This window comes from Magnolia sinica, chromosome 6 (genome assembly GCF_029962835.1).
Source record: "Magnolia sinica isolate HGM2019 chromosome 6, MsV1, whole genome shotgun sequence".
NCBI classification, from domain to species: Eukaryota; Viridiplantae; Streptophyta; class Magnoliopsida; order Magnoliales; family Magnoliaceae; genus Magnolia; species Magnolia sinica.
Window position 1 is genome coordinate 85,014,371 of NC_080578.1, and position 27,533 is coordinate 85,041,903.

At 41.2% G+C, this 27,533-nt stretch overlaps 1 protein-coding gene and 1 long non-coding RNA gene across 2 annotated transcripts; both read right to left on the reverse strand.

The window, feature by feature from the left end:
* Positions 1-2,042: 2,042 nt before the first annotated feature.
* LOC131249678 (hsp70-Hsp90 organizing protein 3-like) lies at positions 2,043-10,845 on the reverse strand. The gene is made up of 6 exons (XM_058250456.1): positions 10,702-10,845; positions 10,460-10,546; positions 6,753-6,923; positions 6,583-6,662; positions 6,009-6,065; positions 2,043-2,629 (listed from the first exon to the last, which is right to left on the reverse strand). The coding sequence occupies exons 1-6, from the start codon at positions 10,843-10,845 to the stop codon at positions 2,620-2,622; spliced, it is 549 nt and encodes a 182-aa protein (XP_058106439.1). The 3' UTR covers positions 2,043-2,619.
* Positions 10,846-10,922: 77 nt separating this feature from the next.
* LOC131250093 (uncharacterized) lies at positions 10,923-17,532 on the reverse strand. Its single transcript, XR_009173054.1, has 4 exons — positions 17,214-17,532; positions 16,920-17,119; positions 13,070-13,202; positions 10,923-11,008 (listed from the first exon to the last, which is right to left on the reverse strand). It is a non-coding gene; the product is annotated as an uncharacterized LOC131250093 (long non-coding RNA).
* Between the last annotated feature and the right edge of the window lie 10,001 nt (positions 17,533-27,533).

Sequence of the window (27,533 nt, forward strand, 5' to 3'; positions counted from 1 at the left end):
ATTTTTAGTGGAACAACATATTGAACAACTTGTTGTCTAATATGTTTATCCACTCTATGAGGGTCACGCCAGGTTGAAATTGTTTTATTCTTGCTGTTCATACATGTGACGACTCATTTGGAGTCATAGGAACCAATGTAGGTGGACCATGCCAAAGGGAGCGGTGGTGATAGGGGTGCACACAAACCGAGTTGGCTCGACTTGACTCGAAAAAGCTCGATTTGACTCAGTTTGAAGTTGAGTTTGAGCTGAGTTGAGCTGATTTTTTGAGCTCGAAAAAATTTTGAACCAAGTTTGAGCTCAACTCGACTTGAATCAAACTCAGATCGAACTAGTTCAATGACTCGGTTACTTTGATATTGATGTTGCTCACTAAGTGTTTGATGAAATGACTCAACGAAGTGTCGACTAGTGGCAAGGAAGGTATGTATATGAAACAAATACCATTTTTCCTTGATTTTGATGTTGCCTATAAGGTGTTTGATGAAATACTTGTAAACAACTGTTGTTATTTTACATATAGTGAGAAATTGAAAGTGCACTACATGTGTTTGTGAAAATGCCGCAGAGGTTGTTATTTTACATATACTAAGAAATTGAAAGTGCACTACCATGTGTTTGTGAAAATGCCGCAGAGGCTCGATTTCAGCTTGAACTGGCCTGAGCTACTAACCGAACCGAGCCGAGCTGGCTAGTCCAGCTCGAGGACCGAGCCGAGCCGAGTCAAGCTGAGGCCAGCTCAACTCGGTGTACACCCCTAGGCGATGATTATATGCTAATCATCCAACCTCCTTTAGGGCCATCTGATTTTGCGTGTGACTAATACTTGGCCCCTCTCTGTGTATACTTTGAGATTGTTTATCTTGGGTGTGGAGGTGATTGCTTGATGAGTGTGTATGGTGTAATTTTTATAATTTTATTCGGCACATTGGCAATGTATATGTAATATGTTATTCCTTTGTTGATCCAAGGTGTCTGTTACTTGTGTTTTCGGATGGCCATGAGTCTACACTTTATAGAGCCCAATTCTTGATGCATAAGAAGGCCCGACTCGCGATCTTGGACTACAACCGTGTGGGCTGTTTGGGTGGAGGTTTGGTATGTTGTATTGTTGATAATGATAATTGTGATGTGCTATGATAGTTGGATAAATGGAGGCATGATCATGAATCAAATTTATAGGTCTCGGGCACTTCATAGATTGGGCCACACATGCCAAATGGGAAAGCAAAATAGAAAGTAAACCCAATGGGCAAATAATTGAGCCAGTCATTGGCCTTATAGGCCACCTTTGTTGAAAAGCCCAAGTAGGCCCATGAATCTTGGATCTGGACATTAGAGGATTAAAAAAGTTGTCATTCTTGAACACATGAACCTTGGTTTGGATTTTAATTACTTAATGAGGGCTAGTAAGGTGAGGCTAGACCTATGAATTCCATTTTATTTCTTTACATGTGAATGATAATATGTTAGAATAATTTTGTGATTTGGCTACATGAACATGCATGCAGGACAACAATAATACATTTATTGGTGGAATGGTTCATATGGAGGAAAGATAGTTTGTGATGAGACCTTGGAATGGCCAAAACTTGGATAGTATTAATTGAAAAGGATGGGAAAGGTGCACCATTGTTACCCTGGGCTTAGATACCGTAATTAGAGACCATCGTCCAAGGAATCCACAATGAAAAGCATCTGAATTCTCTTGACTATTAAAAGGCAAAATATTCTATAGGTAGGGTCTTCCAATATATATATATATATATAAATGCATGGCCATGTTTAAGAGGATATTTGCAATGCCACAATGTAGGCTCCACGCCCTGTACGGAAAGAATGGATGATTCGAAAATCTTGCCATGTGGCCCACCTAGGTCTGATTCTCTCACCAGATAGACTTCACAGTGAGGCTCACATTATTGACAGATCTGATGTCCCACACGTAGCATGCAGCACGTGCCCCATATATAAAGATGCCTGTGGAGTGGTGCCTACAGGGCTAACTAATCATCCATATCTAAATAAATAAATACAAAACAAACAATTAAAATGGCTTTTTTAATTGAGTCGGTGAGATTAGTAATATCTATGGAGAGCCTTTTCCCACTATGGCGCTGTTGCACCAATTTAAGACAATGGCAAGTTTTGTACGAAACACAGATATTTGCTGGGGATTCTTTTGGGTATCTTCCATTCACAATGGGCCAACATATGAATGGTTTGGATCGCCAAAGGTGGGCCTACATGTAAAATTGGTTAGGCTGAGCAACTGCAATATTACAAAATGCATATTTATACCTTTCAAAAAGACATGCTTACGTGATTTGTAGAAAAGCAGTGCAAGATCCAGATCAGCCACCTGGTGGGGACAACCATTCACATGCCCCGGTCCAAAAAAAGTAAAAACCTGGACCTCTTGTGAGGTGGGCGAATATGCAAATTCGGAACCTGAACAGTCAAGATGAGAAAAACAAGTCCATATTTAGTGAATTCAGCCCACCTTGAACCAACCTGACTTGGGAACAAATAACATCTTCAAAAAGGCACCACCTGGTGCCTGGGATCTTGCTCACGGCTCACTTGAACCCCATAGGTCTGAGTGCACCAAAAATCTCTTCAACTGCCACTGCATAAATCAGCTAAGCATTTCTCATTAAAAAGCCCAATCTCATCTAATGTTCATCAAGTGGCATGCAGCATCTCTACATGACGTGTGGAACTGACCACCCACTGGGTTCTGCCATTGATGGGTCATCACCAAATATTCACTCTAACCAGTCTTTTTCATTACCCACCTGTTTGTACACCACCACTTGGACAGTTACGATCAACCCAACTACCATGATTCTCATCGCCCTCTCCAGCAGGCCGGGCCACAATGTGCCTAAGTTTCCCACAGATGGAAGCCAGTAGTACATGAGCAGGTTTCCTCTTCCTACTCTACCATTGGGAAGACTGGCGTCTGCACTCCCCTCGTTCAAACTTCAAATTATCAAAACCAACAACCACAACTCTCCAAAAGTCACTGATTCGACTGACTGAATCCATGTCTTACAAGTCCAACAAGTTTGTGTCTAGCTTGCACCTTAAACTATTTTAGAACTTGTTAGTGTTGAGGCGGAAAGATAGAAAAACTAATCACTTAAAGATGGGCTTAAGGCGCAATACGACGTCGCTATCTTAAGGCGATATTCGTACCCTACTGGTGATTAAATTAATTTGCATGAGGGTTATATCAAATCCGCCTCCAGGATACAATAAACCTCTTCTCCAAGACTGGAGAAATGTGAGCTTCGGCTTGCAAAATTGAAAACCGCACCCCGAATACACTTTTACAGCGTACATCCCTGACTTCTTTGCTGTTACAGTTTTACCTCTGAAAACTGTTTGCAATTTATTGCCTGAAAAACTATTTGCAGTTTAGCGCCTAAAAACTGCAACTTTTTAAAAACATTTGAAATCGAAAATGGAGGAGATTTTTGAAATTGTTGTTTTTTCGGATTGACCGAAAGATGAGTTTATATAGAGTCACAAGAGATGCTTTAAGATCATTTTCATAAAAAGACATTCAATGGTGTCTTTTCAACAATGACATTCCTCCACCATTAATGGCATCTTTTCATCACCATTACAAATTCAAATGATGCTCCATTTACCAAAGGGCACCACCATTCACAAATGAATGGTCACCAACAATCACCAAAAACCACAACCCTTTTTCTAAATTCTTTTTTTTTATATAAGTTTTTTTTTCTAAAAAAAAAAAAAACTTTTTTATTTTGAAATAACCCACAATCCCCCACTATTTTTCAAAATAAAGCGGTCTGAGTATGTAAGGAAAATATGTGCATAAGAGGTGTCTTATGAACTTGAACTTTCACTTACTGTAAACAAATCAAAGTTGTATCAGAATTAGAATTAGGGGTGTACATGAACCGAGCTAGCTCGATTAGCTCGCTCGACTAGACTCAAAAAAGCTCGATTCGACTCGGTTCGAAGCCAAGTTCGAGCCAAGTCTAGCTGATTTTTTGAGCTCGAAAATGAGTTCGAGCAGGCCCCAACTCGACTCGACTAAGATCGAATCCAGCTCAAATCCAACTCGAATCGAACTTGGATCGAACCAGTTCGGTGACTCGGTTACTTTGCCATTGATGTTACTCACCAAGCGTTTGATAAAATGACTCAACAAAGTGTGGCCGATGGCAAGGAAGGTACGTACATGAAACAAATACCCTTTTTTTTCTTGGGTTTTCTTAGTTCTTATGTTGTTTAGAAGGTGTTTGATAAAATACCTGTGAAACCATTGCTTCTGTTTCACATACAGAGGTATTTTGAAGGTGCAGTCCAGGTGTTTGTGGAAATGCCTCAAAGGCGAACTCTTGGCTCGAACTCGGCCCAAGCTGCTGACCAAACCGAGCCGAGCTGGCCAGTCAGGCTTGAGGACTGAGCTGAGCCGAGTTGAGCTGAGGCTAGCTCGACTCGGTTCGACTCGATGTACACCCCTAGATAGAATCCTTAGTGACTATGGTCGTAAATTAAGCATTCTATATGACACAACCAGATATGTCACACACATATTTCAATTGCCATGTGTTCTAAAATTATAGTACATTAACGATCTTGTGCTCTTTCCTAGATTCATGAGTTCACGATAATAGCCAAAACTCTCGAACATCAGGAAGTGGCACCACTTCCAATACTCACATAGGTGAGTCCTTATAAATGTCCCTGTAACAATAGCACCCTTAAAAGGACTTATTAAGAGCAGATGCTCATCCTCCTTTTAATCATTACAAATACCCAGCACTATACATGCATCCAGGAATGAGACAGATAAAAAATGTACAGTGCTGCTTCAGACACTTCCTGCGAGATACCTTGCCCATTGAATATATTAACTTAGGTTGGATTTTCCTCATCTGGTGTCTATGAAATTGGCTCAAGTCTCACTTATCTTGATATTCTACTGACAACATCCCTTGCCTGTCCTTTGGTGAACAGGTCCACTAGATTTTAGATAGATATCGCATACTGTATTGTGATAACACCATCACCAAGTAATTGCTGCACAAAACTATGCCTTATACTGATATGTCTGGATTTTCCATAAGCCTTGTTATATGCCTTTGACAGTGTTACTTCACTATCATAGTAGATAGAGACTAGTGGCAAAGGCCTTACCAATAATAGTATTTCTAATAACATGTTTCTTAACCATTCTACCTCTACCAATAATGGAAAATGAATTTTCATTCATAAAACTTATAAAAAAGAATTTAAAAAAAGAGTTGTGACTTTTAGTAATTGTTGGTGACCATTCATTTGTGAATGGTGGTCTCTTGGTAAATGGAGCATCATTTGAATTCGAAATAATGATGAAAAGATGCCATTAATGGTGGAGGGATGTCATTGTTGAAAAGATACCATTGAGGAATGTCCTAACATGAAAAAGATCTTAAAGCATCTCTTGTGACTCTATATAAACTCACATTTAGGTCAATCTGAAAAAACAACAATTCCAACAATCTCCTTTCCATCTTCTTCTTCTCCATTTTTTGTTTTAAATATTTTTTGAAAAGTTGCAGTTTTCAAGCACTAAACTACAAACAGTTTTTCAGGCAGTAAATTGCAAACAATTTTCAAAGGTTAAACTATAACAACACAGAAGTCAGGGGTGTACGGTATAAAAGTGTGTTCGGGTGCGTTTTTTCGGTTTTGCAAGTTAAAACTCATATTTCTCCGGTCTTGAAGAAGAGGCTTATTGTATCTGGGAGTCCAATTTGTTATAACCCTCTTGCAAATTGGTTTAATCACCAGTATAGTGTGAATATCGCCTTAAAAGATAGCAGCATCAAAAAACGCCTTAAGCCTATCTTTAAGTGATTAGTTTTTCTATCTTTCTGCCTCAACACTATGTGTGTGTGTGTGTGTGTGTATAATATCTTTGTGCTCTGAATTCAGTCATATAACGTTATAGGCGAAATCTCCTAAATGCCACAATTTACCGGAAAGAGCTTCTGTTTTCATGTTGTCTTTGCTGTTTGTGAGCAGCAAAGGCTTCCCTGTCCAAATGAAAATGTAAGGAAACCAAGTGAGTGAAAATAAGAGACGGTACTACATAAGCTGCTCTTCGTCTCAGAGGATTTATATGATCCTCAAGCTGAGAATATGAGCTTTGATTTTGTACAATTGGAGCTTAATGCTGGGTGATCTAGATCATTGATCTCGTGGTTCCCAATTTGAATGGAGTATTCCTCTAAATCATCCAGATTGGAAGATCATAAAATGAGGATCACTCCTTTACTTTTCAACCGTCTATTTGCAGGTTGCCACAATCAACAGGTAATGATTGTTCTGTGACTTGATTTTTGAAGAAATCACCCGTCCATGGTAGGGTCTATTGAATAAACTATCTGGGTCACTTAGCATGAGCCCCTCATGTACAAACTCAAGGTCAATGATCATATGATTCCCGTTTTCTACAGTTGGTGTTCAATTCCTTGTTGACGTCAGAGTAGAAGAAGCGGGGGGTGAAAAGCTAGAAGAGACAGGAAGTGGTAGTATAAATAGAATCATAACCAGAAAGCGTCTTGAAGATCTTTGTTTTCAGGATCCAGCTTCAAACCACAGTAAAATGCGATCGCTGCTTTATCAAGCCTCTGCAACAATGTTGGAAAACAGCAGCCTTTAATATAGAAAACAAAGACAGCTCTATTTGGGGAGAAAGGACAATGAGGAAATTTGCTTACTTTCAGTAACCTCCATGCCGCACCTTCCCTGTAGCATGCTTTCGGCCAGTCTGGCCTCAGAAATCTGCACTCTTTGGCATCACCTAAAGCACGCTCTCCTTGTCCCAGGCGGACCCAACAAAGGCTCCAGTTTGATAGTACACTCACATCGGATGGGTCTGCTGTGATTGCCTAGATTTCCCACCACAGTCGATAATCAGTAGTGAGTTCTTCTATGCTGAAAGAAAACAGTAATCCTAATAGTTTCTCATTCTCAGTGGATTAGAAATTTGATTAAAATCAATTGGCAACATTATTTTTGTTTTGAGTTTTTTTTTTTTCGAAGTGTGGCATCACCAATTACCCCAAATAGTTACCAATCCTTTAAAAACAGTCCATGAACCCATCCACAAGTTGGAAATCAATGAGTAACATCTCCATCAGCAATTGTCTATAGGTAATATGATCATAACATACGGATTTTTATACATTGCATGTACTGAACATACGAATGACATTAATATGGAGACCACCCTGATGCATCTCCATAGTAGGGGCACAACTTGGCTGGTTGGGTCAGGTAGATTGTCACCCCAAGCCCGACCCGACCTGAAGAGGATACAAACCGCAATCTGATCTGAACCAAATTCCAATCCGAGCTGCCCAACCTGAACCCAACCTGATCCTTTGACCTGACCTGACTAAAAACCAACCCAATTACAAGTGATTATTTCCCACCCAGCCCAAATATGCTCAACTTGAACTCAAAGAGATTTCAAATCAGGTTGGCGTTTTCTAACCCGAACCTGACCTGAGGGCCTTAACAACCCAACCAACCTGAACTTGGGTTGTGTCAATTGGGTTCAGGTTGACACAAACCCAAGTTGCAGCCTTCCTCTGTAGTGCCTCTCCTGCCAGTTATGCCAAACGTTCACCCTTACAAACCCTGATGAATAAAAATATTTCAAAACAAAGATTTCCCTGTCAGCTTTTGAGTTACAGAAATTTGTGCTATTGTTGAATGGGAGATATGGAAATAGAGTACAGAGATGTAGTTGAAGGCCAACAAGGACATTACTAGAAAGTTGAAAAAACATGGTGACACTGAGAAATTGTTGGTGCAGGTGGAGCTAGTTGAGCTGGTTACTAAATGTAAAACTCAGCATGAGTAAGATACTAAGCAAAATATTTAGCAGAATACCCAGGAAAGTATAGCCAGGAACTGGGAGAAAAGAACCACTAAATCCCATGTTCGGAATGGGTTCGAGGACATGGCCTCTTTTACATTGTTCACAAGGAGTGGAGATCCTTCCACCTTTCAAGAGGCAAAATCTGGAAAGAATAGTGACAAGTAGATGTCAGCCTACATAGGAATCAGATATGGGAGTTGGTGAAACTTCCTAAAGGTCAGAGGGCAATAGGGTGCAAGTGGGCGTTCAGAAGGAATGAAGCATTAATAGAAAAGGGTGAAAAATTCAAGGCACGACTTGTGGCAAAGGGGTACTTGCAGAGGGAATGAGTAGATTACAATGAGGTTCTCTCCAGTCGTGAAATATACGTAAATCAGGATACTATTGGCAATGGTGGCGGAATCAGTTGGAGGAAGTCATTTACATGAGGTAGCATGAAGGATTCGAGGAGCTTGGTAAGGAAGGCCACGTGTGTAGGCTAAAGAAGTCATTGTATGGGCTGAAGTGGTCTCCGAAGCAGTGGTGCAAGCAGTTCAATTCCTACATGATAAAGATTGGGTATAACAGACGTGAGTGTGATTGTTGCATACATTACAGGGTGCTTGAGGATGAGTCCTACATTCCATTGATGATATACTGATTGGGCGAAGGACAAAAAGGAGATGCTCTTTTTAAGTCTCTGTTAAGTAAGGAGTTTGATAGGAAGGCTCTAGGCACTATGAAGATGATTCCAGGCATGGAGATTCACAAAGACAGAGTGTAGGAAGCTATGACTGTTTCAGAGGAGATATGTGTAAAGTGTGTTAGAGCGGTTCCATATGGAAGGTGTTAAGCCAATTAACACGCCTCCAGCAGGTCACTTTAAGTTGTCAACCACGTCGTGTCCAAGTACAAAAGAGGAGATTTTAGATGTCATGGGTGTCATACGAGTGCAGTGGGGAGTCCCATGTATGCAATGGTTTGCACGAGGCCAAATATCTCATAGGCAGTTAGTGTGGCCAACAGATATATGGTGAATTCAGGAAATAAGCATCGGAATGTTGTTAAGTGGATTCTAAGGTATCTCAGGGGCACATTCGACACTTGGATCATGTTAGAGCGACATGGAGCTTCAAGTAGAATTGTAAGGTACATAGATTTGGATTATGCAGGTGGACCACTTTGTTGGAGATCTATGCTACAGTCTACGATAGCATTGTCTACAATCGAGGTAGAATATATGGCTGCGACAGTGGCGTTAAGGAGGCATTATGGTTGAAAGGTCTAATAGGAGAACTCAGAGTGAAGCAGGAGGCGATTCGGTTGCATTACGATAGTTAGAGTGTTGTCCATCTGGCAATGAACCATGTGTATCACATGAAAACTAAGCACATTGACATGAGGTTCCACAAGATACGGGAACTCGTTACTTCAGGAGAGATTCTGTTTCAGAAAATTCACACGGACGAGAATGCCGCGTACATGTTGACGAAACTAATGACCACAAAGAAGTTAAAGCATTGCTTGGACTTGATCAATCTCTCCAGCCATTGATGAGATTGGGCACGCTTGCACAATGGAGAGGATGGAGCTGCATTCCAGGTGGAGAATGCAGGGAGCAGTCCACACTCAAGGTGAAGGCTGCACGAGAGGTCTTCAGGGTGACTTGGCAAAATGCAAGTCAAGGTGGAGATGGTTGTGCGGGATGCCTTGGATTCTGCCAATCTGTTGTGCAGAGATGTCCTGGTTTGGTTCCATCAAGGCCATTTTCAGTCCCACCAAAAATTGGTGGATTCTCAGGTTGCACACTGAAGATTTGCACGTTTTCGATTCGATCGAAAAGTGCAGTCAGGTTGGTTCGATCCGACCGGCAGTTATATTCAGTCCGATCGAACGGGTTACCCAGATTAGCGCATATCGGGGTATTTAAGCCCTAATTGCGATTAGGGCTTGTGAGATTGAAACGGTGGTATTAGATCCAAATTTCTAATACCTAGGGTTGATCTGGGTTTGTTAAGGGCTCAGAATTTCAACAAATATGATAATCTCCTAAACGTCATAAGCAATAGATCATGGAACAAATAAGTTTTTGACATCGAGTATGATACTAGTAACACAAAATTGAAGTCACCTTCTTAGGAACTACAAATGTTAAATTACCCTTCCAAGCGAAGAAATATTGAATTGCAAGCGGTAGAGCATATCTAATGAAAACAACAGGCAAATAGATCTAAGATTTTGAATTTAGAAAAGAAAAACGTAATGTTCCAAACTGAACTTATAGGTGACCTTTTTTTTTATTCCATCAACAAATCAAGGAAAATTGAAATTTCGATTCTACGAAGATAAGGTTACAAATTATGCATTAAACCCTAAGTTGAAAAACTTTAAACAACAAAAGATATGCACTGACTTCACGAAGAATACCATGGGGCAAGAGAATCAATAGAAAAGATCAAGTTGAGGATTCAATATTCCAGCTGAGGAAATAAGAACTGAGATATTCACAAGCTTTTCTGATAACCAAGCATAACAATAGTGTAAGAGTAAGTTCCATGCCTGAATCAACAACAATGTGCATTCCGACAACTCTGAAAAAACAGATGCCACCGGTGGAGTAAACATATGATGAAATAATACATTAGGCTGCAAGAGGAAGGAAAAGTGAAATCAAGTCAATCTAACCAACCAACAAGAGAATGGCACTAAACAATCCCAAAAGGCTATGTTCTCTTAGAATAATGTCTCAATCAGCTATCATCCAATGCAATACCCAGCATGCTGTAAAGATCGTGCTTTACATTGGCATGGTGATCTAATAAAATCTTAACAGCATCTTGCTTGCGGTGAGCTGCAGCCCATTGCAATGGAGTGCCAGAATCATGTTGTGGATCCACATCAACACCTTTTGAAATTAACAATCTCAGTAACTTTTGTGTGCCCATTGCAATGGAGTGCTGGAATCATGTTGTGGATCCACATCAACACCTTTTGAAATTAACAATCTCAGTAACTTTTGTGTGCCCATTGCAATGGAGTGCCAGAATCATGTTGTGGATCCACATCAACACCTTTTGAAATTAACAATCTCAGTAACTTTTGTGTGCCCTGCAAGCATATGGATAATGTAAACCATGTCCAGTACAACTCACAAAGATCGATAAAATGCAGTTAACAGCCATCAGATGTAACTGTCTTTGACATGCATGTGAAGTTTTTATCACAAAAATAGATAAAATTTGCAAATATAGGTGCCAATCACACTCCTATTGGAAAATCAACTCTGATTATAGATCCCTTAATCATTGAACTAGAGTGACTAATAGAATGAAGAGTATCTAGAAGAAGGTAGATCATTGTACATATATGCCATTTGTGTACAGAACCTTTAGAAACAATGTGGACTAGTAATTCAATAAGGTACGGTGATAAAGAAAGTGCAAACGTCTCCAAGGCTCCAATCTTCCGTGTTTTATCCACAAGGAATTAGTACAGAACTTTTTGACATCAATCTTTGGTATGCAATCAGAAAATTTTATAGAATCTCCTCCATAATAATGAGTGAATAGTTGTTCAATAAATAAGATAACAACTATTGTTCAGAGGCCCAATGATGCCAACAGATGGTACTGAGTTGCCACAAGAATTGCAAATGAGTGTTAAAATATAACAACAATCAGAAGCTTGTCTTGTAGGATCAAAGTTCCATGAATCTTTCCACAGAGCAGATGAATGAAGGAATTTTTGTAGTTCTTGGTAACATCAATAAAGGGTTTAGGAGCAAATTGAGCCAAGAGAAGTGCATAATAGCTTTTGAAGATATGCAACATATAGCTTCCCATCAAGAGTTCCAAAGTAAAGATATATTGCAAAGGCTAGCACCGAAAGAGCCAAAACCCTCCACCATATATCATAAGCAGCAGTAAATGAATGAATGATTAATATACTCGTCGTGTAAAGACACATGATGAAACAATTGGAAATAATCAGATATGTATTGAACAGACCGTCGATGGTTTGAATTCTAATTTTAAACTGCCAACCAAGTACCAACTGAATGCTATCACCCTAGGAGGAGGCATATAGCGCCACATAAGAGCTGATGCCTCAAGAGAGCTGCCCATATTGCCCCTCCGAAGATAACGGTAAAATGATATCATTGAATATCTTCAGAAAGGATCAAATTTCCAACACCGTGATGCAGGACAATTAACCACTTGCTATAAAACCTCGAACTTATAGAGCATGATGAATTAATCCCTTTATCTCATAGCCCAAGCCCTACATCCCATGAGTTAGGACCTCGGCCGAACCCCCCTCACGGACCCCACATCACATGGGTATCGCCTCACACAAGCCACCCACCTCACACAGGCCGCCCACCCTGAGTATGCCCCTATATCCCACAGGCCACCCCACTCGAGCCCGGTGTGAAAATGCCCTTGCATTACACCGACTATCCCCTTCCAGGGGATTCAAACCGATACATCTAACCCAACCTTACAATTGAGCGGAAGCTTCAATTTCCACATCCGTAAGGCCCTTCCATTTACATATGTATTCAACAAGCACCCATCAACCACTTGTCAAATGCACCTCATAGATGTTAAAATGCGTCACTATCCCCAAGATTTCACCAAACCTGGGAATAGGCAAAAATGGCAGTTGGAACTAAACCAAAGCTAAAAGTATTTCACAACCAGAGCTATGCACACGTGGGATGTATCTATGAGTTCATGTGTGCAGCATCGATGAATGGTGACTGCCTAGTTACATGTGTGTGCTTGCATAGTCAACATAGGCCATCTAACTATAGTAGAGATATATTTTCACTAGCAAAAGAATGTAAAATGAACATTTTGTAGACCATAAAGTTGTTTTGAAATTTGAGGAAAACTCAGGCATGTTCCATGATTGCTTTCAATAACCTTCTCACGTTAACCATAAAAAATAGTATTAGTAACTCCAAAATCTTTTGGAATAAGAGCTAATAATAGAGGACTAGCTTTATAAGAACATTTTAACTCATAAGACAAATGTATCAGGCAACGCAAAAAAACAAAGAATTTCAAAGGTTGGAAGTTAATAATAGAAACAGCAACCAAGTCTAGATTTCGCAAAGCCCCATGAACAACCAAAATAGAATTTTGATCAAGATGAGGCAACAACCTTTTTTCTGCAGCGTAATGCAAAGGAGTGAATCCAGACTCACTAGTAGCAGCAGGATTGGCATCGGGATCAAGAAGATATTTTGACATGCTTAAATACCCTCCTAGAACCGGATGAAGAAATAGAGTTTCACCTGTAAACAATTAAACCAATAAAACAATTTGAATTGAAATGATGTCACTGTTTTTAATTATTATTGACTCATATTTTGTTCCTATTAAAAGCTACAACTTCTTTGTAAACTCGTAATAAATAATGTTAGAAATAAGGTAATCCTCGCCATTTGTTTTGAACTAGCTACTGATCTTGCAATTATGACTTCTAATTTGCGCACATAACTCAAAAATTTACACTCCAGCTCCAATTTCAATAGAGGAAAACAAGAGAAACAGTGTCTCTAGACTTTGAGGTCACCTCAAAAATACCTGCAGTAAATTCTAGTATAAGCATTATGAATATTGTTCCATGTGTAAATAGTTTTTGAAGATAGAAGACTTTCCAAGTAAATATGCTGCTAAATAGGAACCGGTTCCCAACCCTAGAATTATATGAATCGCGAACCAACTAGGGGCAAATCCTCAGATCTTGAGTTTGAACTAGTAGATGTGGATTTAATGATCCTTACATTTGACCATATAGGTCCGATTGTGGATGAGGGATGCCCAAAAGTACTCCTTAATAAACACTCATAACCCTTTTATCAATGGCCTACAAAATGTGTTGGCTTATGTGCCATTGAAAGCCAATCCTTATGCATTCCTTTGCATGTAATAATCCCACATAGCCCATTTAGCACCACACTAGTCATTCTCATTCCAGTTATTTTGCATCATATGGCTTGTGCTTAACAACATAGATCAATTGAATTTGACAAGTCCATTGATGATAGAATAACAAGCAACATGCATTAGTTCATGCAAGGACACGGAGGGATTTGGCTTAGTAGTTCTGTGTCATAAGGAAAGTGTCTGCAAGCAGTGGTGTACTCAAATAGTTCATTGTCATGGTATTGGATGACTGCTTAAGCAGTGTTGGCTACACCTCGACCAGTTTTGGAGAGGTGCTCACACCAATATTAAGTGCATTCACATGTGATTGCGGCACATTAAACAAGGATTGCTTGAAGGGATATTCTCATGATCTCAATTAGAAAGCATAGACTTCAGCGTCACATATTGTTAGTCCTCTGAGCAGAACATTTATCACAGAGAATTGGGTTATCTCCTAGGGAGGCTTTGAGGCATAAAAAGTAAGTCCCAACAAGAGGCAATACCTAGCTGCTCGTGAGTTTTCCAAAAAATAAAAAACTATATCCCATGGAAAACCTGAAAGGATCCAAAGGTTAGTCTCTTAATTGAAGATTGATCACCATCTTTTATGTCAAAGGTGACTATGACTTTAGAATAGACCATTTTAAAAGAAAAACAGTGTGTTTTGCTTTATTATTAAAAGTATGTTTTCAGATCATGGCCGATTGATCAACAGTAGATTTTCAAAGGCTCATTTTGAGCCCTGGACCCACCCTATGGTATAGTGATGTTGGAGGGATGAACATCATGTGTATTTGCACCGTCGGAATTCTGTGTGCATGAAGACCTTTAGAAACTATTAGAATAGTGGCATTCTTTTAGAAGGACTATGGCTCTTAGGTGGAGACGTAAAGAGGATATCAACATTTATACCATATAGATCCCATACCTACAGCACCTGAACCCCTCATGAAGCCGAAGTGTTCAAAGGTTTTGGGAGAGAGAATAGAGACCAACATCCTCAACAAGGGAGCTCTCTAGACTAGACTAGGCTGCGAGTCATTGGTGACCATCTTCTTGGCTCAATCTTCATCAGCTTGAGGCTTTCTTCTCGAAAGAGATGTAGAGATTTACACTTATCTCCTTTCCATGTATCTAACTTCTGCTATTCATGCTTAAACACAATTTGATCATGAGAGGCTTTAATTGTATCAAGCCTACAGAAGTTGTATGATTCTTTTAGTTTAGGGATGTAAAAATTCAAATTTCTTGTAGATGTGTTGATCAATTGATTTGAATAATGATATGCAAATCCATGCAATTTATTTCTTTTTTTAGGATGACTTTCGTCAATTATCCTAGAGGCCACTTTTCAAATATCATGCAAGGTTAGAACAATATGAAAACAGGCTTGTTCGAAAGCTTATTGAGTAAGCTTTCCAACAAGTCCAAGAACATGTCCATCTGATGCCATTTGAGGGAGTTGTAGCCAATTTATTGAAGCCCTATAGGCTTGTACTAGATTCACAGTTTCGTATAATAGGATGAACATGCCACCATTGGTTGGATCACTTTGTTTGCTCAAAGATTTGATTGCATGGAGGTCAACCCTTCCATAAAGGTTGGGTATGGGTTGTGTTTCATCAACCCAAAATTAAATAGGTTGGGTTTGGGTTTGGTAGGCCAGACCCAGTGGGTCATGAATATGGTTAGCCTCTTGCCTCCTCGCTATGCTAACTATATATGTGTGTGTATTATACATTATAATATAAGTTTAAAATTTTACATTTGGCTAAAATGATTGTAATTTGGTTATTATAAGGGTTTGATTTTATATTAACTAAGAGTTATAGCCGTGGTTGAAATTTTTATATTTTTTCTACAGAATGAAAATATCTTTTTCCTAATAATATATGGCTAGGATTTCATCTTCTAAAATCACTGTAATCAGTTGGAACTTTAGAAGGGGAGAAATCATAGTGGAACATAAAATTTTAGGAAATACCACTCCAAGTTGGGAAGTTGGGAAAGGATTCCAATTTCTTAAGGAGTCTTCATTTGAAAGGGTTTCTGCTTTGGTTAGAGCCCAAAGTCAAGGGATTTACTCATCATGGTGTCCCAATCACATCTGAAAAGTTTCATGACGAGATCTAATTCGGATTGGATTCTACAACCGTTCTTGAAATTTTTCCTTTTTTCAAGTAGTAGTTTTGTGAAAACTGCGCGATCTATTTTAGTCAATCCTTTTTCATTCATCATGTTTCTAGAACCATCACAAATCTTGTGTCCAGATTTGAACCAAAAAAAAAAAAGAAAAAAAAAGATCCATATTGACAGTCTTGAAACTATGACCTTTTTCCATTAATTACAAATATGCCACCAGTCGAAAGATTCTAGACCCAACTTCGACTGATCATAACTCTTGATTGGAAATGAATTTTCTCATCCTGTTTTTAGTGTTTGTTAGTTGTACGAATGTACTATCGCCATATAAAACTTGTGCAGATTACAATTTTCTTTTACTGCCCACATCATGTCCTATTCCCTATACATTGGGCCCATGATTCAAACATCCCAATTGGTTGCCATGTGTGCCTTTTGTGGGTGCATGCATATGAACCATCAGAATCTGCAAGAGTATTAAAGGTTTTTTCTCTTACCCAAGTGAAATTGTTGACAATTGAAATGACAAAAATACCCATTTAAACGACCATATTATCTTTTGCACACATCCCTACTGCAATAGTGTTTTTCACATACTCACACATGCAGCCAGAAAATGTGTAAGTTAGGGCTCACATAACCCCACCTTGTGAAGATTACAACCATAATCATTACTTATATCAACATTTATACCAAAACAGGTCAGGTGGAAAACCTATCCCCAAAATCAATACACGTCAGGTCCAATGTTGATTTGAGAGTGGAAAGTCAGAATCATCTTTGTGATGCCCATGCACAGACATCTGAGCCGCATTAGCGAAACAGGATTCATATTGCGGACCATGATTAGTAGGGAATAAGGATTAGATGATGATGATGATGATGATGGGAAAATATCACTTCTGAAAAACCCAAAGTATTGCAAAGAACATATATACCTTTTTCATATCTCACATCAACATTGAATTTCAACTCCTCAAGTACTTGGAGACATCTGTAAACTCCTCCAACAAGTACTTGGATACATCTGTCATTCCCTCGGTCGCAGCTAAATGACGAGCCGCTCGACCCTTCGAGTCTTTAACTTCCGTAACCGTCCTTGCCAACCCCTTCCCGTCGGCAATCTCCGCCGCGACCTCTGAATTTCAAAAGAGGAAAAAGACATAAAATGCCTAAATCGTAGCTTGAAATCGCAATAAAATCATAGAAAATCCTAGATCGATCGAGATTACTCTTCAAGAGTCGAAGATTTCCGTTGAAAGCCGCATCGAGCAATCGGAAGGTTGATTTTTTTTTATCTGAAATCGAAGGAAAATAAGGATTAGAGATTGAAAAGGAGCAAGAGAGAGAAGGAGAGAGAGATTCAGAACTGGAGCGAACGCCATTTTAGGGTTTGAATGCTTTCGAAAATGAAGAGTAGGCGAGAGAAGAAGACTGTCTGCCGTTTCTATACGGAAAGAGAGATGTTCCAAACGCGCGCCAAAACATGAGAGAGAAAATCACTGTACGGATTGGGTACTTCCCCGCTAGTCTTGAGCTCGGCACATGCGGGGCTCCGAGGGATCAGTCGTGATGTATGATTTTATCCACACCGTACATCCGTTTTTATATATTATTTTAGGTCAGAATTACAAATTTGAGGAAGATCCAAGGCTTAACTGGACCACACAGTGGGGATTAAACACTTGCCGTTGAAACCATTGTTGGGGCCAAGGAAGAGCGGATTGGCTGGTATACCCCACCTCAGCTATATAGCTGTTGTATTGACGACAGCAAGTTCTGTAGGTCCCATCGTGAAGTATGTGTTATATTCAAACCGTCCATCCATTTGGCGAGCTAGTATTAAGGCTTGAGCCAAAAATTAAGACAGATCTAAATATTAACTGGACCACACTGCAAAAGCATCGAGGGTATACCATTGAAATGCTTTTGGGGCTCAAAGAAGTTTTAGATCAAGATGAAATTTGTTTTTATACCAATGTATTTGTGACCTTATTAACGGATTGGATGGAAAATAAACGTTGGGGGTAGGCCCTGCTAATTTTTTTACTGTGAAAACCACTATCCTTGCTGCTCTTTTTGATGTGTTCCATTTGAGGATGGGATTTGATTCAGTTTTTTGTTTGATGCTATTAGATGTTTTACGCATCTCTAAAAATGGATGAACATATGACTTTGACCTCCTTTGACCCGTTCGTACGACTCGGAGCTCCAGTAGCGTCGGCGCTCGTCTTCGGACGACACGTATCAACATCAGCTATATAGCTGATGTGTGGTACACCAGCCAATCCGCTTCCGATTGAATCAGGCTTATATTTATGTTTTTGTTTTTACGAATGGTTGGATATATAGCAAATAAATATTTCTAGGGCAGCAATATTTTAACCTTGTGTATCATTATCACCGTTGTTCTTGTGATGTGTTCCACTTGAACCTTGGACCTTACGATTTTTGAGCTGGTGCTCCACTAAAATGATATGATAGAATGGATGGACGGTGACGATAAAACCCATATATCCCAGTGGCCCCCACCCCTATTCTGTGCCGAGCTGGGACATGCCGGGTACTTACAATCTGCGTCCGAAGATTCATGCGCGTGCGGCCTTCGTACAGGTGGCATACGTTACCGAACGTGGATTGCGTCCCACCCGCAGGCGGACTACATACTACCTCGTTCCGAGCTCAGCACAGGCTGGGCCCAAGATGGGGCCATACCACGTGAAGCAGTGGTACTAATAATTACGGTTGACGGTGAAATTCCAACTTTATTCTTAGACCACTTGTGCACCGAGAGGAGACAGTAATAGAAACACTGGACACGAGAGGGACTTTCATATGTCAAAGCCAGTATAGTTACACTGGTCCAGTCGAATGTAGAGCTTTCATGAGTACTTTGTACCTGCATTTTACTCTAAGGTGAGACTCTTAATTATAGTTTATAAGTGTTAATGATGTAGATAATAATTTCCCTACTTAGTAGATGTGTATTATAGAGGGAATTATCTTCCGCTTGTGCTATGGTTATCTTCCGAAATTCTCGGCGAATATCTTGGAAAGATCTCTGAGTGGTCGGGATCTAAGAAGATCGGGTCAGATGGCCAACGCTGACCTCTAGATCGGAGGGTCGAGGTCAGATCAGAAGGTTGAGGTCGATCTTCCAGAGCCTTATTGTCAATTATGGTCGAACCTTTCTCTGAGGCAGGTTGGGTCAATCCTTACGATAATTCGTCGGTCACGATAGCAAGAGGTTGACCAGAGTTAGACCCTCCGCTGGTGGTCGGGTCATCGAGCTACTCATAAGAGTCATGCTTGGTCACTAGCACTGAGTTGTTTCCCTTGAAATGCTTTGTGTTCTCTCTTATATTGGTCGCTCCTGGTCCATCTATTTTTCACCCATAATAGTAGTCATCTACTTCCGAGCGTCCTTTGTAAGCTCAGGAAGTAAGTTGGTGTGGACTAACACTTTTACAATATCCTGCACCCAAGAGGTCGGGTGGTCGAACCGGTTTGTCATTATTGTGGAAGAGAGAAGGAGTGGCTGGCGCAGAAATCAAGGGTAATGATCGTGATGGAGCGCTTAAGGAGGCGTGTGTTAGGACGGAGCATCTTCGATTCTTGGCCAGTTACGTGTGGGCACATGGCTTTGCCTTGAAGGTCGGGTCGGCCTACGAATGGGTGGTCACTACATGGAAGGAGGCGTGAGCTATAACGCCACTTCGACTACGACATTAAATGTGGGCAATAAATGCTTGCGGCCGAGGACTCCTATAAAATGGGAGGAAAAATCCGAAGACCCCTCTCATTTGCTCCAACTGCCACTGTTGCTTCCCTAGACCACCGGACTGGGCGATTTCCGGTAAGTCGGAAATCCTCCTCCAGTGACCTCCTTCTTCCCTCATCTCCCTTGCTTCACTTCTTTTTCTTCTTTCTCTGGTTGGTATGTTCAATATTTCGAACGATTGGTCTGATCTGAGAGCCTTTCAAGGTGATTCTGAGCCAGAGAGTGTAAACTCCCAGTTGGGAGCTCCTTCAAACCCACTGTCTCCGATGTCGTTGGGTCGGGAACGAGTAATGGAGCCTGCTCCGGTAGAGAGGGTAACACCTCAGTCTTTTGCTGAGCAGCCCGTGGATGTTGGCCCTTTGGGTTAAGGCTGAGAGAAGTCAACCTGGTTCGGATCACGGCAGAGTATCAGATACCAAATTATGTGGTACTCTGAGCTCCCAAACTTGGTGAAGTTCCGGGTGCTCCTTGCAAGGACGAGGTGGCCATCTATCTGGTTGCCTTTTAGTGTAGCCTTTGACTCCTCATCCATTGCATCGTGCAGGAGGTCACATCCCGCCTGAAGCTGCCTCCAGGCTAGATCATCCCCAATGCCTGGAGGGCTCTTTTGGGGACTTATATTCCGCAGTTCCAACTTGAGAGCGTCGAGCTTACGGCCGATGAGTTTTTGTTTTTATATCGGGCGAATGCCAGTCCTAAGCACCTGAGCTGGTACTAATTTTCGATGAGGGTGAACAAGGGCTAAGCCCTCATAACTAGCAACATGTCCTCCTATAAGAACTAGAAGGATAAATGGTTCTAGGTGTCCGGGGAATGGGAGGCCCTAGTAGCTGACATAGTTAGGCTGCGATCTTAGGTCCTCACCGGTTTCGCCAATCCAGGTCAGACATTACCGAGTAGTAGACTTGTTAATTCATTTAGCTTTATGATTATTCTTGTTGACCATAGTGATAATTCTTACAGTCCTTCCTCGAAGTTAGCCTCATCTCTCCAACCTACCACTTCACCAGGTCAACCATGCGAAGTTGAAGGACGCCACTGACAGAGCTTGGAACAAGTTGATCACGCCCGAGCTCCTTCATCGATCCGAACTCTCTTTGACCATCTCATCAGGTAGATAGTAGGTGGAGGAATTTACTTGAAAGTTTTTGTACTCCTTTTTTTTTTTTCTGACGGTAGATATTTTGTTGTGCAGAAATGGCTGACCTCCCTCACCTCGCAAAAGGAGTTTGGCCTCCTTCTGAAACCGAGATGGACAAGAAGAAGTTATCGATGAGGAGGAGAGTTGTCGTGCCCCTAGAGAAGCAGGCAGGATCCTCCACAACTGTGGAGGGAAGGTCGAAGCCTTACACTAAGGGGCCCATAGTAGAGCAGTCGGCTTCATCCGTTGTGGGTGAGGGAGCTCAGGATGCTCCTCCTCAGCCGGTGGCTTTGGAGGTGGTCGATTTGGAACCTTCCTCAGTTTGGGAGGAGGTTCCCCCAACCGAGGAGCTCCATCCCTCCACAACCCAAGCTTGGGCTGAGGAGGGTGATACCTTGGGCTAACAAGCCGGCAAAGGTGAGGGGTTGGGTCCTTTACCTCCAAGATATTATATGAATAGCCTTGCCTTGTGGGACGACTTAGCATGTCCTGGAGGACCAGATCACGACGTTGATCATCCGACAACTCTCTTGGGCGATGTGGCTACGACTTGTTGTAAGGTAGACCTCCTCCCTTAGCTTGTTGCATCTGTTTTTAAATTGTCATTGTCTTCTGACAAGTCATATTTATTTCTTCTTTCAGCTCGTCCCCACTCTCATGTTCATCCGCCAATCAATGGGGCAAGTGGCCGAGGAGTGGAGGCAGTGGTCCAGGCTTAGACCGCTGATACTGACGCCCTCCGATGGGCTTTAGAGAAATCCGGGGAGGGGTAGGTTGCTTTGAAGATCTAGTTGGATGAGGCCCAACGGGAGGAAGGCTCGACATGGGCTGAGTTGGAGGGGATGGGGTCACGCCTCTCTTGGTCTGAAGGGGAGAGGGTCGAGGTGGAAGCCAAGGCCGCAACGTTAAAGGTTGAACTAGCCAAGGTGAAGACCAATTCGGCGGCTAATTGGCTGAGGTGGAGGCCAGTTCAGCAAACAAGTTGGCCGAGGTCGAGGCTTCCATTCTGTCGATCCAGGCAGTGGCGGTGGAGCAATACAAGACCTCGAAGGAGAGGGCCAATGAGGTAGAGGTATATTATAACATTTGCTATGAAAAATGCCTCGAAGACGTTAAGGAAAAATTCCCCTAGCTTGACCTAAGCAGCTTAGAGGATGGAGCTTCCGACAACCTGACCCAAACGACGTCAAAGCCGAGTAGCCTCCCTGAGCGGACTAGCCTTGCCATCCCCTTCATACTTGTAGTCATTTTTTTAATCAACTTCTGATCAATGAAAGATGAACTTTTTTCCGTGCATATGTTTTCTTCAGATTTTTATAGTAAATTGTAGCATAGTAAGTCGAGACTTGTAGATGTAGTGATAGGTCATGCATAATAGAATTAGCAGGTCTACCCCAAAATTGTGGTTGTAGTATTAGGTCAGGTACTAAGGACTTTTTTCCCTTCAGTCGGTATTTGAAAGAAATTCTCTTCTCCTGACTTGGGGAAGTTTTTTCCTTGTAGAATTGGTAAAATAGTAGAGGAGAGCTAACGTGCCGACCACTTAATAGTGGTCCAAGCAGTCAGCAAAGGGACTTCCTTCCCTGGGATCCAAGGAAGCCCCCCATTGTTGGCAATTTAGTTCGGATAGTTGAAAATAACAAGGCTCTTTTATTGTAGATAAATAGTAGATCCATAATAGTAGTGTCCTGAGAACCCTTTTTCCATTTGAGTTGGGGTTGGTCTAGTTAAAATAAATGGTAGTAATGCGCCGAGGACCCTTTTTCCCTTTGGGAAGGGAAGTCACTCTAGTTAAGTAGATCAACCACATGAGGTACTCCTGGTCGGAGGACTTCCCAAGTCCTCAGGAGTAGTAGATTTTTAAGTGCTCGGTGTTCCATGGGTGAGATAAGGGTTGTCCATCCATATCCTCAAGTCGATTGGCTCATGGTTGTGTTGTACCCGTTATCCTTTAAGGTCCCTCCCAGCTTGGTCCCAAAGTTCCCGAGCCAGGATCCTTGGTGTGCTAGAAGGTCTCGCGAAGGACCAGGTTCCCCACCTGAAACCTTCACACCTTAACCTAGGAGTTGTAATATTGGTTGTCTTGTTGCTAATAGACTGCAATCTTCAGTTGTGCTTGTCCCCTTTCTTCCTCGAGTAAGTCCAGACCTAACGCCATCTGGTCGACATTCTGTGTAACACCCAGTACCTTTCTGTACTCGAGTGTTATTGTACAGATCTAACTTAGTAATATAAACTTAGTTCATTATACGTTCACCTTTATTTTAGCATAAACCTAACCATATATCTTAGGTTTTGAAGCCTGAATAATCAGGGCTACGACGTCTTGTGCTTGACACGTCACTTGATCACACTAATAAGGCTCCTTAGGAAACCATGGATTAATTGTTGTACCTCAGATCCACAATTAAGCTGATTTACAACTGCTCATAGACAATCCATCATTGTCTACAATGATTAAATTATCCCACCACCTAAAAATACTATCATTGTCATTTAAACAAATCAAGAGACCTTTTATTTCTGTTTGGGTCAGATTTGGAATAAATCTAACCGTTTGAAGTAAACTACATCGAGTCATCCTTCATATGACTGGCAGGATGGACCATCACTCTATTAGAGAAGTCTATTTTTAAGATTCAATCACCTTAATAGACAGATCAAGCCGTCGATGGTAAATATTAGACACTGGATCATCAAATTTGTTGTTCATTAAGCCACGGGGCCAAGGATTTATAACATGCATTAATTATAAGCTAAACACGCGAGTAAACCATCACGTCTCCTATAAACTAGGTGGGGAGCCCCAAGGATCACTAATGATCAAGCACGGGCATGATCTAATCATCCGATCTTCAAGGGTCATCGACTAGTACCAGTTAGGCACATAAATCAAACGCTAGGGCCCACCTGAACCTTAGATTTGCCGTAACTTTGGTCAAAGGCCTCGAATGAGACTTCTAAAGTGAATGAACGGCGTGGATCACACTGAGCACCATGTGGAACCCACTTTCAAACCATGCGGGTACACGGATATCATGCACTCTCGCAATGCATGGGACCATTGCTAGGTTAAAACCAGTGCTGACCTGACTATGACAAGAAAAGGAGAGAATTTCTCTCGTTTCATCCCGCTGAAACTAATCCAAACGGACAATCGTCTGTGACTTTGAATGTTGGCCCACCATCACTGGCCATTGCGAAGATCCGGACCGTCCATCGTGTAGACAGGCCCATTTCATCCAAACCCTAACCATTTCCATGTGTTGAAGCACATGTCCATGCATGCTATCTCGGGCGCGAACTGGTTGCATGTGACACATTTTCATAATGGAAAGCTCCATTACTCCTTTCCGTTTGCTTCGCTGGCAATTCAAGACTCTTATAACTTCGGCCGGTGGATGAAAATCATCCTAACAATCCATTTTAGGGAAAGCATCGCTATCCCACTCCACGTAAGGAAGATTCGAAAGGAATCTCTTCTATTTCCACCCTGGATGAATCTCAGCTAGGGGTGTACACGAACCGGGCTAGCCCGGTTAGCTCGCTCGACTCGGCCCGAAAAAAGCTCGACTCGGCCCGACCCGAAACTAAGTTCAGGTCGGGACGGGCCATTTTTCTTAGCCCGAAACTGAGTTCGGGCCGAGTTCAGATAGGGCCCAGTTTGGCCCGACTCGACCCAACCCGACTCGGCCTGACCTGAACTCGGCCCGACACTACTTTGCTAATTTAGGACCATAGGTTATTTTTCATTTCAATAAAGGTTTCAGTCGTATTAAAAAGATGTTTTCTGGTTCTTTGTTTATATCAACTAGAACTTAATTCGAATTATGTGTGTGTCACATGTACAATTTCTTATACCTGCTTATCATCCGTTTCACTACCAGAGTATCAAAATATTTATTATTTCATATGTTAGTTATAAACAACTTAAAAAATGAGGAAGATTCTTTAACTGTACACATGGTGTAGTTGTACAGCAGCTCAAATTATATAAATAGTTTAGCATAAACCAACAATCTGATTTTTCCTTTTGAATTTGGACCAAGTGCTACTTTACTCCCAACCGCCCATTTGTCAGCCATTAATTGAACGGTTACAATTGATTGATCAGTGCTATTTTAGAGATACAGTCCATCTGCAATGGAACTCACAATTTGGATGATCTGGATAGCTAAACATCAGTGCCAGAATGAAGAGGATAAGTCACTATCATTTTTTTAAATGGTGGAAAACTAACATAGAAGTCATTTTCCCCTCATTCATTTATAGCAAGTTGATGGACAGAAAGTCAAAGAAAAGAATAGATAGTGTTTTTATTACTACAACAGGTAAGACGTTACTTTCACTATCTTCAAAATCGTAGCCCTAGGATTCCTTTGTGTCAGGATATAAATAAAACTAATCACCTATTGCAGGGTACCACACCTTTGTTATATTCATTTTGGCATATATTCCATTCAATCTTATTTTGGATGTAAATGAGTTTAATTTTTACTAGTAGGATACTATCATGGTGAATCGGCATATAGTGTCAGAAACTGGCCTGAACTCAGGTTCGAAATTGGCCCGAACTCGAAGGTTCGAAACTGGTTCGAACTCATCCCGAACTCGCCCGATTGCTGCCGAGCCGGGTTCGGGCTGGACATGTTGGCACGATGACCGGGTCGGGCCGGGTTCAGGCTGGGTGTGGCTGGTGACCGGGCCGGGCTGGGTTGAGCCCAATTCGACTCGGCCCGACCCGTGTACACCCCTAATCTCAGCCGTTGAGTGGCCTTTAGAGAATGACCCAAATGAATATAGATTGTCCATTCCAACGTCCTTATATGCTGGGAACCCTAATAAAAAAATCAGACGAGAAACGTTGCCCTTTCCATTTCTTGCGGCCACACTTAAAAATCGACTGAGCTATTTTTTGCTTGAACCCACCAATCAAACGCACCTGGAGCTTCGTTTATTCCATTCCCGAAGCTCCTTAAAGCTCCTCCACACCAGCCACAAGACTCAGATCGAAGAAAGAAAAGTCGACCGAAGTTCCACCATGAAAGCTCCGTCATCTTCCTCGTCAGACAACAGTCGCCATAAGAAGTCGTTTGGCCACCAACTTCAAACCCATGACATCCATCTGGTAGCCATATGATGAGTGTTTAATCCATGATTAGTTTCATCAAAGATCAGATTCCACAATGGAGTCAGATTCTCGATCAGTCGATGCGATCCATTGCTATGCCACGCCGAGTCACCAGTCTTGGACCAAGTCGTCCTAGTTTGGAGTCAGGTTTGCCTGAATCTAAACGCCTTTTGAATATACAGAAAGAGAGAGAAAAAGATAGAGAAGAAGGGGAGAGAGAGAGAGAGAGAGAGAGAGAGTCAATGGTAGGGGCATGTTTTTGACTTGGTCCTGAGTTTGGGGCATTGCTGGCCGTGGTTGGTTGCTATGCTTTGAAGGAAGGAGGAAGGAAAGAAGAAACAAAGGTAGAAAATATAAGAGGAAGGAGGAGGAAGAAGAGAAATGAGTTGCTGAGTCGACTCGGTTCAAAACCGAGTCAGGACTCTGATTCACTGTCTGGTTGGGTATAAACCTTGCTGGAACTCCACAACACAGGGAGAAAAGAAGAAAAGAAAAAGGGAAAGAAAGGAAGAAGAATGAGAGAAAGAGTAGAAAGGGGTTGTAATCGGGTTAGCACTGAGTTGACTCAGTTTGAACTTAAGCCGAGTTTGGGACACATTTAATTAGTTTTAGAATCTTCGTTTGGATTTTAATCAAGTTATTATTATATCATTTTAAGTCTTATGATAAAAACTAAAATCATCTCTCATCTAGGTTCAATACGTCGAATTGAGTCAATTCAAGCTAGTGAGGGTAGATCGAGTGCTTTGAACTCCTTTGTGATCCCTAGTCTAGAAAGAAGAAAATCCACACTTCAAGGTGAGGGATATCGCATATGGCTTCACCATTTCATGGAATTCTAAATAGTTGTAGAAAGATATTATAATTGTGCAAGTAGTAGTTGTGTTCCTTTAAGTTTAAATTGACATGAATAAATGTGTGGGAATGCCTTAAATTATGTTACTCTAACACATCTCATAAGGGTCGTTGAACATTCATTATGACACATTTGAAATTACTTAAGTGTGTGTGTGTGTGTGTGTGTGTGTGTGTGTGTGTGTGTGTGTGTGTGTATATCTTCTAGTTGCATTCAATGTAAGAATTCTTGCTTTCACTACAATGATAAGCATGCTTCATTTCTTATTATATGGGTTAGAATTATTATAATTTGATACTAATGAAGTCTTAAAATAATAAGTAACCCTTTAGTTTCCATATGGATGTGATGAACGTGAGTTAGTATATCAAATTCCATTACTCAAGCCCACAGTTGATAACAATGTAGTTGGCATTTAGCATTACGTTCTCTATGATATTCAACAATGACTTGATTTTGGGCATAGTCCTACTAGTAATGACAAGGGTCATGATATTCCATTTCATCCTATTTTACAAACTAAAGTTATGTACAGAATGATGTCTTTTATGAGAAATGTTGAATGGACTTGTTAACAATTTAATATGCTAGAAATGTAATAATTGTGGGCTTTCCTTTGGACCTAGAGAGTGTAAGTGAATTT